Source organism: Oncorhynchus masou, chromosome 32, assembly GCF_036934945.1.
Source record: "Oncorhynchus masou masou isolate Uvic2021 chromosome 32, UVic_Omas_1.1, whole genome shotgun sequence".
NCBI lineage: Eukaryota > Metazoa > Chordata > Actinopteri > Salmoniformes > Salmonidae > Oncorhynchus > Oncorhynchus masou.
This window is the reverse complement of record NC_088243.1, coordinates 13,061,911-13,080,083: the sequence shown is the minus strand read 5'-3', so window position 1 is coordinate 13,080,083 and position 18,173 is coordinate 13,061,911. Positions and strand designations below refer to the sequence as shown.

The following is an 18,173-nucleotide window of genomic DNA, read 5'->3' as shown; positions in this document are numbered from 1 at the left end:
AGGGGATAGGAGAGCAATGGGAGGGGAAGGAATAGGAGAGCAATGGGAGGGGAAGGAATAGGAGAGCAATGGGAGTGGATAGGAGAGCAATGGGAGAGGGAGTGGATAGGAGAGCAATGGGAGTGGAAGGAATAGGAGAGCAATGGGAGGGGAAGGAATAGGAGAGCAATGGGAGTGGATAGGAGAGCAATGGGGGGATAGGAGAGCAATGGGAGGGGATAGGAGAGCAATGGGAGGGGATAGGAGACCAATGGGAGGGGAAGGAATAGGAGAGCAATGGGAGGGGATAGGAGAGCAATGGGAGGGGATAGGAGAGCAATGGGAGGGGATAGGAGACCAATGGGAGGGGAAGGAATAGGAGAGCAATGGGAGTGGATAGGAGAGCAATGGGAGGGGATAGGAGAGCAATGGGAGGGGATAGGAGACCAATGGGAGGGGAAGGAATAGGAGAGCAATGGGAGGGGATAGGAGAGCAATGGGAGGAGAAGGATTAGGAGAGCAATGGGAGGGGAAGGAATAGGAGACCAATGGGAGGGGAAGGAATAGGAGAGCAATGGGAGGGGATAGGAATAGGAGAGCAATGGGAGGGGAAGGAATAGGAGAGCAATGGGAGGGGAAGGAATAGGAGAGCAATGGGAGGGGAAGGAATATGAGAGCAATGGGAGGGGAAGGAATAGGAGAGCAATGGGAGGGAATAGGAGAGCAATGGGAGGGGAAGGAATAGGAGAGCAATGGGAGGGGAAGGAATAGGAGAGCAATGGGAAGGAATAGGAGAGCAATGGGAGGGAATAGGAGAGCAATGGGAGGGGAAGGAATAGGAGAGCAATGGGAGGGAATAGGAGAGCAATGGGAGGGGAAGGAATAGGAGAGCAATGGGAGGGGAAGGAATAGGAGAGCAATGGGAGGGGAAGGAATAGGAGAGCAATGGGAGGGGATAGGAATAGGAGAGCAATGGGAGGGGATAGGAATAGGAGAGCAATGGGAGGGGAAGGAATAGGAGAGCAATGGGAGGGGATAGGAATAGGAGAGCAATGGGAGGGGAAGGAATAGGAGAGCAATGGGAGGGGATAGGAGAGCAATGGGAGGGGATAGGAGAGCAATGGGAGGGGATAGGAGACCAATGGGAGGGGAAGGAATAGGAGACCAATGGGAGGGGAAGGAATAGGAGACCAATGGGAGGGGAAGGAATAGGAGAGCAATGGGAGGGGATAGGAATAGGAGAGCAATGGGAGGGGAAGGAATAGGAGAGCAATGGGAGTGGATAGGAGAGCAATGGGAGAGGGAGTGGATAGGAGAGCAATGGGAGTGGAAGGAATAGGAGAGCAATGGGAGGGGAAGGAATAGGAGAGCAATGGGAGGGGAAGGAATAGGAGAGCAATGGGAGGGGAAGGAATAGGAGAGCAATGGGAGGGGAAGGAATAGGAGAGCAATGGGAGGGGAAGGAATAGGAGAGCAATGGGAGGGGAAGGAATAGGAGAGCAATGGGAGGGGAAGGAATAGGAGAGCAATGGGAGGGGATAGGAGAGCAATGGGAGGGGAAGGAATAGGAGAGCAATGGGAGGGGAAGGAATAGGAGAGCAATGGGAGGGGAAGGAATAGGAGAGCAATGGGAGTGGATAGGAGAGCAATGGGAGAGGGAGTGGATAGGAGAGCAATGGGAGTGGAAGGAATAGGAGAGCAATGGGAGGGGAAGGAATAGGAGAGCAATGGGAGGGGAAGGAATAGGAGAGCAATGGGAGGGGAAGGAATAGGAGAGCAATGGGAGGGGATAGGAGAGCAATGGGAGTGGATAGGAGAGCAATGGGAGGGGAAGGAATAGGAGAGCAATGGGAAGGAATAGGAGAGCAATGGGAGGGAATAGGAGAGCAATGGGAGGGGAAGGAATAGGAGAGCAATGGGAGGGAATAGGAGAGCAATGGGAGGGGAAGGAATAGGAGAGCAATGGGAGGGAAAGGAATAGGAGAGCAATGGGAGGGGATAGGAATAGGAGAGCAATGGGAGGGGAAGGAATAGGAGACCAATGGGAGGGAAGGAATAGGAGAGCAATGGGAGGGATAGGAATAGGAGAGCAATGGGAGGGGAAGGAATAGGAGAGCAATGGGAGGGGATAGGAGAGCAATGGGAGGGGAAGGAATAGGAGACCAATGGGAGGGGAAGGAATAGGAGACCAATGGGAGGGGAAGGAATAGGAGACCAATGGGAGGGGAAGGAATAGGAGAGCAATGGGAGGGGATAGGAATAGGAGAGCAATGGGAGGGGAAGGAATAGGAGAGCAATGGGAGGGGATAGGAGAGCAATGGGAGAGGAAGGAATAGGAGAGCAATGGGAGGGGAAGGAATAGGAGAGCAATGGGAGGGAATAGGAGAGCAATGGGAGGGGAAGGAATATGAGAGCAATGGGAGGGGAAGGAATAGGAGAGCAATGGGAGGGAATAGGAGAGCAATGGGAGGGGAAGGAATAGGAGAGCAATGGGAGGGAATAGGAGAGCAATGGGAGGGGAAGGAATAGGAGAGCAATGGGAGGGGAAGGAATAGGAGAGCAATGGGAGGGGATAGGAGAGCAATGGGAGGGGAAGGAATAGGAGAGCAATGGGAGAGGGGAGAGAAGGAGCTGGGTCTAGAGCACCGACTGAGATAGAGGGAGCTGGAAATGGAAAAAGGAAAAGAACTATTGAATTGTCGGTCGGCACGTGTTTTGATTTACTGTACAACAAGCTATAAGCTATTGAAGTTATCCATTGGTCAGAGGGGCTAAACCACTCAGTGAGAATCCAGTTGCCACTGTCTGTCAGTTGGATATACAGAGTAACCTTGTTAAGACACTGTACTGACGTTCTCTCCCTCCTTTCTTCCCTCTTCCTCCACAGATTATGTTTATTTTGAAAACTCATCCAGTAACCCACTGCTGATCCGGCGGATAGAAGAGCTCAACAAGGTGAGACCGTGGTGTGTGTGTGCGCGCGAAGTCTCTCGAGTCCAGACAGGTGCCAACTATCCTCAATATTTGGCTGTTTGAAGGTACTGGAGACTAGTGTCTGTCTGCTGTGATTAAAGGAACACTTCGGGATTTTGGCCCTTTTATCTACTTCCCAAGAGTCAGAGGACCTCGTGGATACCATTTTTATGTTTCTGTGTGCCATTTGAAGGAAGTTGCAAACTAGCGCTAGCGCAATTGCTAGCAGATACCCATAGACTTCCAGTCATTGCGCTAATAATAGTTAGCATTGACTCACAAAACTACCTCTTACATCCTTCATACTGGACACAGAGACATACAAATGGTATCCACGAGTTCATCTGACTCTGAGGAAGTAGATAAAGTGCCAATCATTGTCAAAATCCGAAGTGTCCCTTTAATAGATGGACACAGACCTGACCCTAGGCCGAGCTAAGCTGCTGTACTCACTCACGCCACTGTCAGTCTGCCCAGACCGGCATAGCAGTGGCTCTTTCCCAAATAGTCTCAAATAGTCTCCCTTGCTTCCTCCTTTCTTCCATTCCTAAAAAAAAATGCATTGGAAGAGAAGGTCAGAGGGGAGGGCCCTTGGATCTTCTCCAATATGGTTTGAGAAGGTGACGAGGTTTAACACCATAAATCATTAGTCACCCCACTTTGATCAATCAACACTGCCATGTAAATTACTTCTTGTAGCATAGTTATTATATAACCTAGCCTAGTTCTACTGTTGCTCACCAGACTTCACCAGAGTTTCTGTTCATTCTGATATCGTAAGAAAACCTGAACTCCAACTCGACACGTGTGTGTGTGTGTGTGTGACCAATGACGGTGTGGCAGGCGCACGGCTTGTGGTCAGTTACCATGGCAACCCCCAGTCTTCAGTTCTCTCTCTCTGTCCCGTATTGTTTACAGACGGCCAATGGAAACGTGGAGGCTAAAGTGGTCTGTTTCTACCGACGCAGAGACATCTCCTCAACGCTCATCGCCCTCGCTGACAAACACGCACGTGAGTGACACGCACGAGTCCACTATTTCTTCACCAGCTAACCACTGTGACTGTTCAACATTGAATGTCAGCGTTCAAATCCCCTTTATTTATACAGGTTAAGCTATTGTCATTCAGATTAAACCTCTTGCAATAGAGACCAGTTCCCTCTACACTGATTGACTAAGCACCATTCAGCATCCAATGCCACTTCATTCCCTTGTATAGGCTAGTTCACAGAGAGATGGTTGGACTGAACTGTTGGGGCGGCAGGGTAGCCCAGTGGTTAGAGCGTTGGACTAGTAACCGAAAGGTTGCAACCCCGAGCTGACAAGGTACAAATCTGTCGTTCTGCCCCTGAACAGGCAGTTAACCCACTGTTCCTAGGCCGTCACTGAAAATAAGAATTTGTTCTTAACCGACTTGCCTAGTTAAATAAAGGTCAAATATAAAAATTCAATGGCATATTTAAATCTGATGAGTTCTGTCATGTATAATGAAAGACAATAGCTGTGTTCAAATATTCATACTAACTGTATTTGTGATGTGAATTGAGGATATAGTTGCTATGCCAAAAGTTCCCGGAAGTCGTACTAAAATACGAAGTATACACGCAGTGGACACTATTTCTGTGCTTTTAAGGCCCATAAAGCAATTCTTCAGAAAATGGGCGTGGCTTCAATGTTTTCAGATTTGAAGAAAATGGCGAAAAATATGCAGCCGAAGTCCGATGAGAGGGTATACAAATTCCTTGCTTTATATATTAATTTAACTGTATTTAATCTTTATTGCTTTAACCAATTATAACAAATGTAAATAAAATGTTGAGTAATGTAATACACAAATTACTTTTCAAATAAGTTACATTACACGTTATGTTGTCTGACAATTTGTTAGCTTACAAACCGCATACCCAGTACATACTGCTGTAACGTAAACTGTACATCGCCTTGGTCCGTACAATTGCCCTTATTTTAGCGCCCCAAAAACGTAATACTTCCAGTTCAACTGTAATGTCAACACAATTTCTCTCCTTTCCAACAGAATCAATTACATGACCTAAACGCTGCTTGTTTCTGTATAATTCAAGCAGGCAATGATCCCCGTCAGGTCTTTTTAAAAATGGCGGGTGGGGAAGCGAAACTAATGCGTGGTAGTGACAAGGACAGATGTTGTGTGGGAAAATTGATTTCACTCGATCTGTCCAACTTATCACCTTATCGCCTCTAAAATGTAAATAAAACACTATAAAGATATATAATGTGTCATTACATACCTATTTGAAGGTTTGTGTCGAATTTGAATCGGGTTTTTAGGGCGGTGCTAAAGTGATCTTAGAAGTCAACAGCGGCTTTGAGAATGATGATTGCATGCAATGATGACGAAAAAAATGATTAGGTATCCCCCCTTAACCCCGTCACTGTCCATTTCTTGTTTTTAAAGGATGAGAGAAGTGCTACACCTGGTGGAGAGAGATTGTAAGACAGAAATAGTTGCTTTATGCGTGCTGTACGTTACGACATGACACGTCAAGATGTAACGGAGGGTCCGTTTAAAAAAAAACTTTTCTCCAATACTATAGAGCCATTACCATGTCGATCAACGCTTGAATAGAAGCCTAGTTCCCACCCTCGATTTTGACGTCAAGAGTCGCTACAGTCCCATTAGTTTTCTTTGTAGCCTCGTTTGAATGTTGCGGTTGCGCATTGTACGGAATGGGGTGAGTTTACATTAATGATATGCTATGTTTGCTACCTACTGTAACGTTAGTTGGCTACTAGTACATCGAACTTGCCAGTATATTTACTTCATGCTATCTAACTAACTAACCAATGTATATTGACTTGATTATTCATGTCATTCATAGCTTGGCATAGTCGTTTTTGGATTTGTTCGTAAATTCGCTCTGGCTATCTACTCCAATCACAGAGCATTCTCGTTTGACTGCCAGAGGCAGAGCTCAGAACACCCGTTGAATGTGGCCGGTGTCAGTAAACGTCAGTAAAACAGTGTAATTAAATTGTTGCCAGCAGAACAGTTACAGTCACCAACGGCTCTAGATAACATGAAAACAGCCTAACCAGCTCTGCTAGGGTGAGTAAAATGGTCAGAGTGATGTGTTCTCTCATTTGTGTCTGGGAATAGCTAGCCAACTTTAGCCAGTTAGTTTGGGTGCTTTACTGCCGTTCTGAGGTCAGTACGCTCGGATCAACCATTCTCCTCGGCCAGAGCGTCCAGTGTGCGCTCTGAACACTCCAAGAGCAAAATGCTCTGAATTTATAAACTGACAATCTAACAACGCCCTGAATATACAAACACCCAGAGCGCACCCTGGCACTTGAGATTGAATTTACTGAACACACTCGAAGTCTAGCTAGTAATTTGTTATGCTAACAAGCTAGCAAGAGGTTGCATAGCAACAGCATCAACTTCCGGTGGACTAGGTGAAGCGCTAGTATGCTCAACTGAAAGGATACCGTTAGTTTACAGCATACTAAAATTAACTAATAGTATGTAGTATACAGTATGTTAGTATGGGTATTCGAGCACAGCTAATACCTCTGTATTAGTCCTAGACTAGTCTAGGCAAATGTCAGTGTTTGTTTACGTTTGCTCATTTAAGCAGAACTGTGTGTGAATGACTATTTTCAGGCCAGCGTAACTGTGTACTCATCCGTGTGTGTGTGTGTGTGTGAGAGAGAGCTGGCTCTGCAGTGTTAGCGGCTGTAGCTAGCTGTGTACTGTATCTTCGACCTGCGTCCTTCCACCTACTCCCGACCTGGGTCCTTCCACCTACTCCCGACCTGGGTCCTTCCACCTACTCCCGACCTGGGTCCTTCCACCTACTCCCGACCTGGGTCCTTCCACCTACTCCCGACCTGGGTCCTTCCACCTACTCCCGACCTGGGTCCTTCCACCTACTCCCGACCTGGGTCCTTCCACCTACTCCCGACCTGGGTCCTTCCACCTACTCCCGACCTGGGTCCTTCCACCTACTCCCGACCTGGGTCCTTCCACCTACTCCCGACCTGGGTCCTTCCACCTACTCCCGACCTGGGTCCTTCCACCTACTCCCGACCTGGGTCACAAATGACACACTGCTTCTTAGTGCACTATGTAGGGAATTGGGTGCCATTTGGGATGCAAGACTCAGACAAACATTTACAATATGTGAAGTATGCATGTACGGAATGGCTCCTCACTGCATGGGTGTGTGTGTGTGTGTGTGTGTGTACATGGTGAGGTGGATGTGTGTGTGTGTGTGTACATGGTGAGGTGTGTGTGTACATGGTGAGGTGTGTGTGTGTACATGGTGAGGTGTGTGTGTGTGTGTGTGTGTGTACATGGTGAGGTGTGTGTGTGTGTACATGGTGAGGTGTGTGTGTGTACATGGTGGGGTGTGTGTGTACATGGTGGGGTGTGTGTGTACATGGTGGGGTGTGTGTGTGTGTACATGGTGAGGTGTGTGTGTGTGTACATGGTGAGGTGTGTGTGTGTACATGGTGGGGTGTGTGTGTACATGGTGGCGTGTGTGTACATGGTGGGCTGTTTGTGTGTGTGTACATGGTGGTGGTGTGTGTGTGTCTACGTGGTGGTGTGTGTGTGTCTACGTGGTGGTGTGTGTGTGTCTACGTGGTGGGGTGGGTGTGTGTGTGTCTACGTGGTGGTGTGTGTGTGTGTCTACGTGGTGGTGGTGTGTGTGTTTACGTGGTGGTGGTGTGTGTGTGTTTACGTGGTGGGGTGTGTGTGTGTGTTTACGTGGTGGGGTGGGTGTGTGTGTTTACGTGGTGGGGTGGGTGTGTGTGTTTACTTGGTGGGGTGGGTGTGTGTGTTTACGTGGTGGGGTGGGTGTGTGTGTTTACGTGGTGGGGTGGGTGTGTGTGTACATGGTGGTGGTGGTGTGTATGTACATGGTGGTGGTGGTGGTGTGTATGTACATGGTGGTGGTGTGTGTGTGTGTGTACATGGTGTGTGTGTGTGTTTACGTGGTGGTGGTGTGTGTGTGTGTTTACGTGGTGGGGTGGGTGTGTGTGTTTACGTGGTGGGGTGTGTACATGGTGGTAGTGTGTGTGTGTGTGTGTACATGGTGGTGGTGTGTGTGTACATGGTGGTGGTGTGTGTGTGTGTGTGTACATGGTGGTGGTGTGTGTGTGTGTGTGTACATGGTGGTGTGTGTGTGTGTGTACATGGTGGTGTGTGTGTGTGTGTAAATGGTGGTGTGTGTGTGTACATGGTGGTGTGTGTGTGTGTACATGGTGGTGTGTGTGTGTGTGTACATGGTGGTGTGTGTGTGTGTGTACATGGTGGTGTGTGTGTGTGTGTACATGGTGGTGTGTGTGTGTACATGGTGGTGTGTGTGTGTGTGTGTGTGTACATGGTGGTGTGTGTGTGTGTGTACATGGTGGTGTGTGTGTGTGTACATGGTGGTGTGTGTGTGTGTGTACATGGTGGTGTGTGTGTGTGTGTACATGGTGGTGTGTGTGTGTGTGTACATGGTGGTGTGTGTGTGTACATGGTGGTGTGTGTGTGTGTACATGGTGGTGTGTGTGTGGTGGTGTGTGTGTGTATGTGTACATGGTGGTGTGTGTGTGGTGGTGTGTGTGTGTACATGGTGGTGTGTGTGTGTGTGTACATGGTGGTGTGTGTACATGGTGGTGTGTGTGTGTGTACATGGTGGTGTGTGTGTGTGTGTGTACATGGTGGTGTGTGTGTGTGTGTGTACATGGTGGTGTGTGTGTGTGTGTGTACATGGTGGTGTGTGTGTGTGTGTGTGTACATGGTGGTGTGTGTGTGTGTGTACATGGTGGTGTGTGTGTGTGTACATGGTGGTGCGTGTGTGTGCGTGTACATGGTGGTGTGTGTACATGGTGGTGTGTGTGTGTGTGTGTACATGGTGGTTGTGTGTGTGTGTGTGTGTACATGGTGGTTGTGTGTGTGTGTGTGTGTACATGGTGGTGTGTGTGTGTGTGTACATGGTGGTGTGTGTGTGTGTGTGTGTGTACATGGTGTGTGTGTGTGTGTGTGTGTACATGGTGGTGTGTGTGTACATGGTGGTGTGTGTGTGTGTGTACATGGTGGTGTGTGTGGGTGTGTGTACATGGTGGTGTGTGTGTGTGTGTGTACATGGTGGTGTGTGTGTGTGTGTGTGTACATGGTGGTGTGTGTGTGTGTACATGGTGGTGTGTGTGTGTGTACATGGTGGTGTGTGTGTGTGTACATGGTGGTGTGTGTGTGTGTACATGGTGGTGTGTGTGTGTGTACATGGTGGTAGTGTGTGTGTGTGTGTGTGTACATGGTGGTAGTGTGTGTGTGTGTGTGTACATGGTGGTAGTGTGTGTGTGTGTGTGTACATGGTGGTAGTGTGTGTGTGTGTGTGTACATGGTGGTGGTGGTGTGTGTGTGTGTACATGGTGGTGTGTGTGTGTGTGTGTACATGGTGGTGTGTGTGTGTGTGTACATGGTGGTGTGTGTGTGTGTGTACATGGTGGTGTGTGTGTGTGTGTGTGTGTACATGGTGGTGTGTGTGTGTGTGTGTGTACATGGTGGTGTGTGTGTGTGTACATGGTGGTGTGTGTGTGTGTGTACATGGTGGTGTGTGTGTGTGTGTACATGGTGGTAGTGTGTGTACATGGTGGTAGTGTGTGTGTGTGTGTGTACATTGTGGTGGTGGTGTGTGTGTACATTGTGGTGGTGGTGTGTGTGTGTACATGGTGGTGTGTGTGTGTGTGTACATGGTGGTGTGTGTACATGGTGGTGTGTGTGTGTGTACATGGTGGTGTGTGTGTGTGTACATGGTGTGTGTGTGTGCGTACATGGTGTGTGTGTGTGTGTACGTGGTGGTGGTGTGTGTGTGCGTACATGGTGGTGGTGGTGTGTGTGTGTGTACATGGTGGTGGTGGTGTGTGTGTGTGTACATGGTGGTGGTGGTGTGTGTGTGTACATGGTGGTGTGTGTGTGTGTGTGTACATGGTGGTGTGTGTGTGTGTGTACATGGTGGTGTGTGTGTGTGTGTGTGTACATGGTGGTGTGTGTGTGTGTGTACATGGTGGTAGTGTGTGTACATGGTGGTAGTGTGTGTACATGGTGGTAGTGTGTGTGTGTGTGTGTACATGGTGGTGGTGGTGTGTGTGTACATGGTGGTGGTGGTGTGTGTGTACATTGTGGTGGTGGTGTGTGTGTGTACATGGTGGTGTGTGTGTGTGTGTACATGGTGGTGTGTGTACATGGTGGTGTGTGTGTGTGTACATGGTGGTGTGTGTACATGGTGGTGTGTGTGTGTGTACATGGTGGTGTGTGTGTGTGTACATGGTGTGTGTGTGTGTGTACATGGTGTGTGTGTGTGCGTACATGGTGTGTGTGTGTGCGTACATGGTGGTGTGTGTGTGCGTACATGGTGGTGTGTGTGTGTACATGGTGGTTGTGTGTGTGTGTGTACATGGTGGTTGTGTGTGTGTGTGTACATGGTGGTTGTGTGTGTGTGTACATGGTGGTTGTGTGTGTGTGTGTGTGTACATGGTGGTTGTGTGTGTGTGTGTGTGTACATGGTGGTTGTGTGTGTGTGTGTGTGTACATGGTGGTTGTGTGTGTGTGTGTGTGTGTGTACATGGTGGTTGTGTGTGTGTGTGTGTGTGTGTGTGTGTGTGTGTGTGTACATGGTGGTTGTGTGTGTGTGTGTGTGTGTGTACATGGTGGTTGTGTGTGTGTGTGTGTGTGTGTACATGGTGGTGGTGGTGGTGTGTGTGTGTCTACGTGGTGGTGTGTGTGTGTGTGTCTACGTGGTGGTGTGTGTGTGTGTCTACGTGGTGGTGGTGTGTGTGTGTTTACGTGGTGGGGTGGGTGTGTGTACATGGTGGTGTGTGTGTGTGTGTGTACATGGTGGTGTGTGTGTGTGTGTGTACATGGTGGTGTGTGTGTGTGTGTGTGTGTACATGGTGGTGTGTGTGTGTGTGTGTGTGTACATGGTTGTGTGTGTGTGTGTGTGTGTGTACATGGTGGTGTGTGTGTGTGTGTACATGGTGGTGTGTGTGTGTGTGTACATGGTGGTGTGTGTGTACATGGTGGTGTGTGTGTGGTGGTGTGTGTACATGGTGGTGTGTGTGTGTGTGTGTGTGGTGGTGTGTGTGTGTGGTGGTGTGTGTGTGTGGTGGTGTGTGTGTGTACATGGTGGTGTGTGTGTGTGTGTACATGGTGGTGTGTGTGTGTGTACATGGTGGTGTGTGTGTGTGTGTACATGGTGGTGTGTGTGTGTGTGTGTGTACATGGTGGTGTGTGTGTGTGTGTGTGTACATGGTGGTGTGTGTGTACATGGTGGTGTGTGTGTGTGCGTGTACATGGTGGGTGTGTGTACATGGTGGTGTGTGTACATGGTGGTGTGTGTACATGGTGGTGTGTGTACATGGTGGTGTGTGTGTGTGTACATGGTGGTGTGTGTGTGTGTGTGTGTGTACATGGTGGTGTGTGTGTGTGTGTGTGTGTGTACATGGTGGTGTGTGTGTGTGTACATGGTGGTGTGTGTGTGTGTGTACATGGTGGTGTGTGTGTGTGTGTACATGGTGGTGTGTGTGTGTACATGGTGGTGTGTGTGTGTGTGTGTGTACATGGTGGTGTGTGTGTGTGTGTGTACATGGTGGTGTGTGTGTGTGTGTGTACATGGTGGTAGTGTGTGTGTGTGTACATGGTGGTAGTGTGTGTGTGTGTACATGGTGGTAGTGTGTGTACATGGTGGTAGTGTGTGTGTGTGTGTGTGTGTACATGGTGGTGGTGGTGTGTGTGTGTGTACATGGTGGTGTGTGTGTGTGTGTACATGGTGGTGGTGGTGTGTGTGTGTGTGTACATGGTGGTGGTGGTGGTGTGTGTGTGTGTACATGGTGGTGGTGGTGGTGTGTGTGTGTGTACATGGTGGTGGTGGTGTGTGTGTGTGTACATGGTGGTGTGTGTGTGTGTGTACATGGTGGTGTGTGTGTGTGTGTGTACATGGTGGTGTGTGTGTACATGGTGGTGTGTGTGTGTGCGTGTACATGGTGGGTGTGTGTACATGGTGGTGTGTGTACATGGTGGTGTGTGTACATGGTGGTGTGTGTGTGTGTACATGGTGGTGTGTGTGTGTGTGTGTGTGTGTGTACATGGTGGTGTGTGTGTGTGTGTGTGTGTACATGGTGGTGTGTGTGTGTGTGTGTGTGTACATGGTGGTGTGTGTGTGTGTGTGTGTGTACATGGTGGTGTGTGTGTGTGTGTACATGGTGGTGTGTGTGTGTGTGTGTGTGTACATGGTGGTGTGTGTGTGTACATGGTGGTGTGTGTGTGTGTGTGTGTGTGTACATGGTGGTGTGTGTGTGTACATGGTGGTGTGTGTGTGTGTACATGGTGGTAGTGTGTGTGTGTGTACATGGTGGTAGTGTGTGTACATGGTGGTAGTGTGTGTGTGTGTGTGTGTGTGTGTACATGGTGGTGGTGGTGTGTGTGTGTGTGTGTACATGGTGGTGGTGGTGTGTGTGTGTGTGTACATGGTGGTGGTGGTGGTGTGTGTGTGTGTACATGGTGGTGGTGGTGGTGTGTGTGTGTGTGTACATGGTGGTGGTGGTGTGTGTGTGTGTACATGGTGGTGGTGGTGTGTGTGTGTGTACATGGTGGTGTGTGTGTGTGTGTACATGGTGGTGTGTGTGTGTGTGTGTGTGTGTGTGTGTACATGGTGGTAGTGTGTGTGTGTGTACATGGTGGTAGTGTGTGTACATGGTGGTAGTGTGTGTGTGTGTACATGGTGGTGGTGGTGTGTGTGTGTGTGTACATGGTGGTGGTGGTGTGTGTGTACATGGTGGTGGTGGTGTGTGTGTGTGTGTACATGGTGGTGGTGGTGTGTGTGTGTGTGTACATGGTGGTGGTGGTGTGTGTGTGTGTGTACATGGTGGTGGTGTGTGTGTGTGTGTGTGTGTGTGTGTGTGTGTGTGTACATGGTGGTGGTGTGTGTGTACATGGTGGTGGTGGTGTGTGTGTGTACATGGTGGTGGTGGTGTGTGTGTGTGTACATGGTGGTGTGTGTGTGTGTGTACATGGTGGTGTGTGTGTGTGTACATGGTGGTGTGTGTGTGTGTACATGGTGGTGTGTGTGTACATGGTGGTGTGTGTGTGTGTACATGGTGTGTGTGTATGTGTGTACATGGTGGTGTGTGTGTGTACATGGTGGTGTGTGTGTGTACATGGTGGTTGTGTGTGTGTACATGGTGGTTGTGTGTGTGTGTGTACATGGTGGTTGTGTGTGTGTGTGTACATGGTGGTTGTGTGTGTGTGTGTACATGGTGGTTGTGTGTGTGTGTGTACATGGTGGGTGTGTGTGTGTGTACATGGTGGGTGTGTGTGTGTGTGTGTACATGGTGGGTGTGTGTGTGTACATGGTGGTGGTGTGTGTGTGTGTGTGTACGTACATGGTGGTGGTGGTGGTGTGTGTGTGTACATGGTGGTGTGTGTACATGGTGTGGTGTGTGTGTTTGTGTACATGGTGGGTGTGTGTGTACATGGTGGTTGTGTGTGTGTGTGTGTGTACATGGTGGTTGTGTGTGTGTGTGTGTGTGTGTGTGTACATGGTGGTTGTGTGTGTGTGTGTGTGTACATGGTGGTGGTGGTGGTGTGTGTGTGTGTGTACATGGTGGTTGTGTGTGTGTGTGTGTGTGTGTACATGGTGGTTGTGTGTGTGTGTGTACATGGTGGTTGTGTGTGTGTGTACATGGTGGTTGTGTGTGTGTGTACATGGTGGTGGTGGTGGTGTGTGTGTGTGTACATGGTTGTGTGTGTGTGTGTACATGGTGGTGGTGGTGGTGTGTGTGTGTGTGTGTGTGTACATGGTGGTGTGTGTGTGTGTGTACATGGTGGTGTGTGTGTGTGTACATGGTGGTGGTGTGTGTGTGTGTGTGTACATGGTGGTGGTGGTGGTGTGTGTGTGTGTGTGTGTGTACGTGGTGGTGGTGTGTGTGTGTGTGTACATGGTGGTTGTGTGTGTGTGTGTGTACATGGTGGTTGTGTGTGTGTGTACATGGTGGTGGTGGTGTGTGTGTGTGTGTACATGGTGGTGGTGTGTGTGTGTGTGTGTGTACATGGTGGTGGTGGTGTGTGTGTGTGTGTGTGTACATGGTGGTGGTGTGTGTGTGTGTGTGTACATGGTGGTGGTGTGTGTGTGTGTGTGTGTGTGTGTGTGTGTGTGTGTGTGTACATGGTGGTGGTGTGTGTGTGTACGTGGTGGTGGTGGTGTGTGTGTGTGTACATGGTGGTGTGTGTGTACATGGTGGTGTGTGTGTGTGTGTACATGGTGGTGTGTGTGTGTGTGTGTGTGTGTGTACATGGTGGTAGTGTGTGTACATGGTGGTAGTGTGTGTGTGTGTACATGGTGGTAGTGTGTGTACATGGTGGTAGTGTGTGTGTGTGTGTGTGTACATGGTGGTGGTGGTGTGTGTGTGTGTGTACATGGTGGTGGTGGTGTGTGTGTGTGTGTACATGGTGGTGGTGGTGTGTGTGTGTGTGTACATGGTGGGTGTGTGTGTGTACATGGTGGTGGTGTGTGTGTGTGTGTGTACGTACATGGTGGTGGTGGTGGTGTGTGTGTGTACATGGTGGTGTGTGTACATGGTGTGGTGTGTGTGTTTGTGTACATGGTGGGTGTGTGTGTACATGGTGGTTGTGTGTGTGTGTGTGTGTACATGGTGGTTGTGTGTGTGTGTGTGTGTGTGTGTGTGTACATGGTGGTTGTGTGTGTGTGTGTGTGTGTGTGTGTGTACATGGTGGTGGTGGTGGTGTGTGTGTGTGTGTACATGGTGGTTGTGTGTGTGTGTGTGTGTGTGTACATGGTGGTGTGTGTGTGTGTGTACATGGTGGTTGTGTGTGTGTACATGGTGGTTGTGTGTGTGTGTACATGGTGGTGGTGGTGGTGTGTGTGTGTGTACATGGTTGTGTGTGTGTGTGTACATGGTGGTGGTGGTGGTGTGTGTGTGTGTGTGTGTACATGGTGGTGTGTGTGTGTGTGTACATGGTGGTGTGTGTGTGTGTACATGGTGGTGGTGGTGTGTGTGTGTGTGTGTGTACATGGTGGTGGTGGTGTGGTGTGTGTGTGTGTGTGTGTACATGGTGGTGGTGGTGTGTGTGTGTGTGTACATGGTGGTGGTGGTGTGTGTGTGTGTGTACATGGTGGTTGTGTGTGTGTGTGTGTACATGGTGGTTGTGTGTGTGTGTACATGGTGGTGGTGGTGTGTGTGTGTGTGTACATGGTGGTGGTGTGTGTGTGTACATGGTGGTGGTGGTGTGTGTGTGTGTGTGTGTACATGGTGGTGGTGTGTGTGTGTGTGTGTACATGGTGGTGTGTGTGTGTGTGTGTGTGTGTGTACATGGTGGTGGTGTGTGTGTGTACGTGGTGGTGGTGTGTGTGTGTGTACATGGTGGTGTGTGTGTACATGGTGGTGTGTGTGTGTGTGTACATGGTGGTGTGTGTGTGTGTGTGTGTGTGTGTGTACATGGTGGTAGTGTGTGTACATGGTGGTAGTGTGTGTGTGTGTACATGGTGGTAGTGTGTGTACATGGTGGTAGTGTGTGTGTGTGTGTGTGTGTACATGGTGGTGGTGGTGTGTGTGTGTGTGTACATGGTGGTGGTGGTGTGTGTGTGTGTGTACATGGTGGTGGTGGTGTGTGTGTGTGTGTACATGGTGGTGGTGGTGTGTGTGTGTGTGTGTACATGGTGGTGGTGGTGTGTGTGTGTGTGTGTACATGGTGGTGGTGGTGTGTGTGTGTGTGTACATGGTGGTGTGTGTGTGTGTGTGTGTGTGTGTGTGTGTGTGTACATGGTGGTGGTGTGTGTGTGTGTACATGGTGGTGTGTGTGTGTACATGGTGGTGGTGGTGTGTGTGTGTGTACATGGTGGTGTGTGTGTGTGTGTACATGGTGGTGTGTGTGTGTGTACATGGTGGTGTGTGTGTGTGTACATGGTGGTGTGTGTGTGTACATGGTGGTGTGTGTGTGTGTACATGGTGGTTGTGTGTGTGTACATGGTGGTGTGTGTGTGTACATGGTGGTTGTGTGTGTGTACATGGTGGTTGTGTGTGTGTACATGGTGGTTGTGTGTGTGTGTGTACATGGTGGTTGTGTGTGTGTGTGTACATGGTGGTTGTGTGTGTGTGTGTACATGGTGGTTGTGTGTGTGTGTGTACATGGTGGTTGTGTGTGTGTGTGTACATGGTGGGTGTGTGTGTGTGTGTGTGTGTACATGGTGGGTGTGTGTGTGTACATGGTGGTGTGTGTGTGTGTGTGTGTGTGTGTGTACATGGTGGTGGTGTGTGTGTGTGTGTACGTACATGGTGGTGGTGTGTGTGTGTACATGGTGGTGTGTGTACATGGTGTGGTGTGTGTGTTTGTGTACATGGTGGGTGTGTGTGTACATGGTGGTTGTGTGTGTGTGTGTGTGTGTACATGGTGGTTGTGTGTGTGTGTGTGTGTGTGTGTGTGTGTACATGGTGGTTGTGTGTGTGTGTGTGTGTGTGTGTACATGGTGGTGGTGGTGGTGTGTGTGTGTGTGTACATGGTGGTTGTGTGTGTGTGTGTGTGTGTGTACATGGTGGTTGTGTGTGTGTGTGTACATGGTGGTTGTGTGTGTGTGTACATGGTGGTTGTGTGTGTGTGTACATGGTGGTGGTGGTGGTGTGTGTGTGTGTACATGGTGGTGTGTGTGTGTGTGTGTACATGGTGGTGGTGTGTGTGTGTGTGTGTGTGTACATGGTGGTGTGTGTGTGTGTACATGGTGGTGGTGGTGTGTGTGTGTGTGTGTGTACATGGTGGTGGTGTGTGTGTGTGTGTGTGTGTACATGGTGGTGGTGGTGTGTGTGTGTGTACATGGTGGTTGTGTGTGTGTGTGTGTACATGGTGGTTGTGTGTGTGTGTACATGGTGGTGGTGGTGTGTGTGTGTGTGTACATGGTGGTGGTGTGTGTGTGTGTGTGTACATGGTGGTGGTGGTGTGTGTGTGTGTGTGTGTGTACATGGTGGTGGTGTGTGTGTGTGTGTGTACATGGTGGTGGTGTGTGTGTGTGTGTGTGTGTGTGTGTGTACATGGTGGTGGTGTGTGTGTGTACGTGGTGGTGGTGGTGTGTGTGTGTGTGTACATGGTGGTGTGTGTGTGTGTACATGGTGGTGTGTGTGTGTGTACATGGTGGTGGTGGTGTGTGTGTGTGTGTGTGTACGTGGTGGTGGTGGTGTGTGTGTGCGTGTGTACATGGTGGTGGTGGTGGTGTGTGTGTGTGTGTACATGGTGGTTGTGTGTGTGTGTACATGGTGGTGGTGGTGTGTGTGTGTGTGTGTACATGGTGGTGTGTGTGTGTGTACATGGTGGTGGTGTGTGTGTGTGTGTGTGTGTACATGGTGGTGGTGTGTGTGTGTGTGTGTGTGTGTGTACATGGTGGTGGTGTGTGTGTGTGTGTGTGTGTACATGGTGGTGGTGTGTGTGTGTACGTGGTGGTGGTGGTGTGTGTGTGTACATGGTGGTGTGTGTGTACATGGTGGTGTGTGTGTACGTGGTGGTGGTGTGTGTGTGTGTGTGTGTGTGTGTACATGGTGGTGTGTGTGTGTACATGGTGGTGTGTGTGTGTGTGTGTGTGTACATGGTGGTGGTGTGTGTGTGTGTGTGTGTGTACATGGTGGTGGTGGTGTGTGTGTGTACGTGGTGGTGGTGTGTGTGTGTACATGGTGGTGTGTGTGTGTGTGTACATGGTGGTGTGTGTACATGGTGTGTGTGTGTGTGTGTGTGTACATGGTGGTGTGTGTGTGTGTGTACATGGTGGTGTGTGTGTGTACATGGTGGTGTGTGTGTGTGTGTACATGGTGGTGTGTGTGTGTGTGTTTGTACGTGGTGTGTGTGTGTGTGTGTGTGTACATGGTGGTTGTGTGTGTGTGTACATGTTGGGCTGGGGTGTGTGTGTGTGTACATGGTGGGCTGGGGTGTGTGTGTGTGTGTACATGGTGGGCTGGGGTGTGTGTGTGTGTGTGTGTACATGGTGGGCTGGGGTGTGTGTGTACATGGTGGGCTGGGGTGTGTGTGTACATGGTGGGCTGGGGTGTGTGTGTGTGTGTGTGTACATGGTGGGCTGGGGTGTGTGTGTGTGTGTGTGTACATGGTGGGCTGGGGTGTGTGTGTGTGTGTACATGGTGGGCTGGGGTGTGTGTGTGTGTGTGTACATGGTGGGCTGGGGTGTGTGTGTGTGTACATG

At 49.7% G+C, this 18,173-nt stretch overlaps 1 protein-coding gene across 1 annotated transcript in view; it reads left to right on the top strand.

Annotated features, from left to right (window-relative positions):
- The window catches only part of LOC135525602 (metastasis-associated protein MTA1-like), a 95,940-nt gene that overhangs the window by 14,467 nt on the left and 63,300 nt on the right, over positions 1-18,173 (top strand). The window contains exons 3-4 of the mRNA XM_064953322.1: positions 2,867-2,934; positions 3,871-3,964. Coding sequence (XP_064809394.1) covers positions 2,867-2,934; positions 3,871-3,964 — 162 coding nt within the window. The remainder of the gene's footprint in view (positions 1-2,866; positions 2,935-3,870; positions 3,965-18,173) is intronic.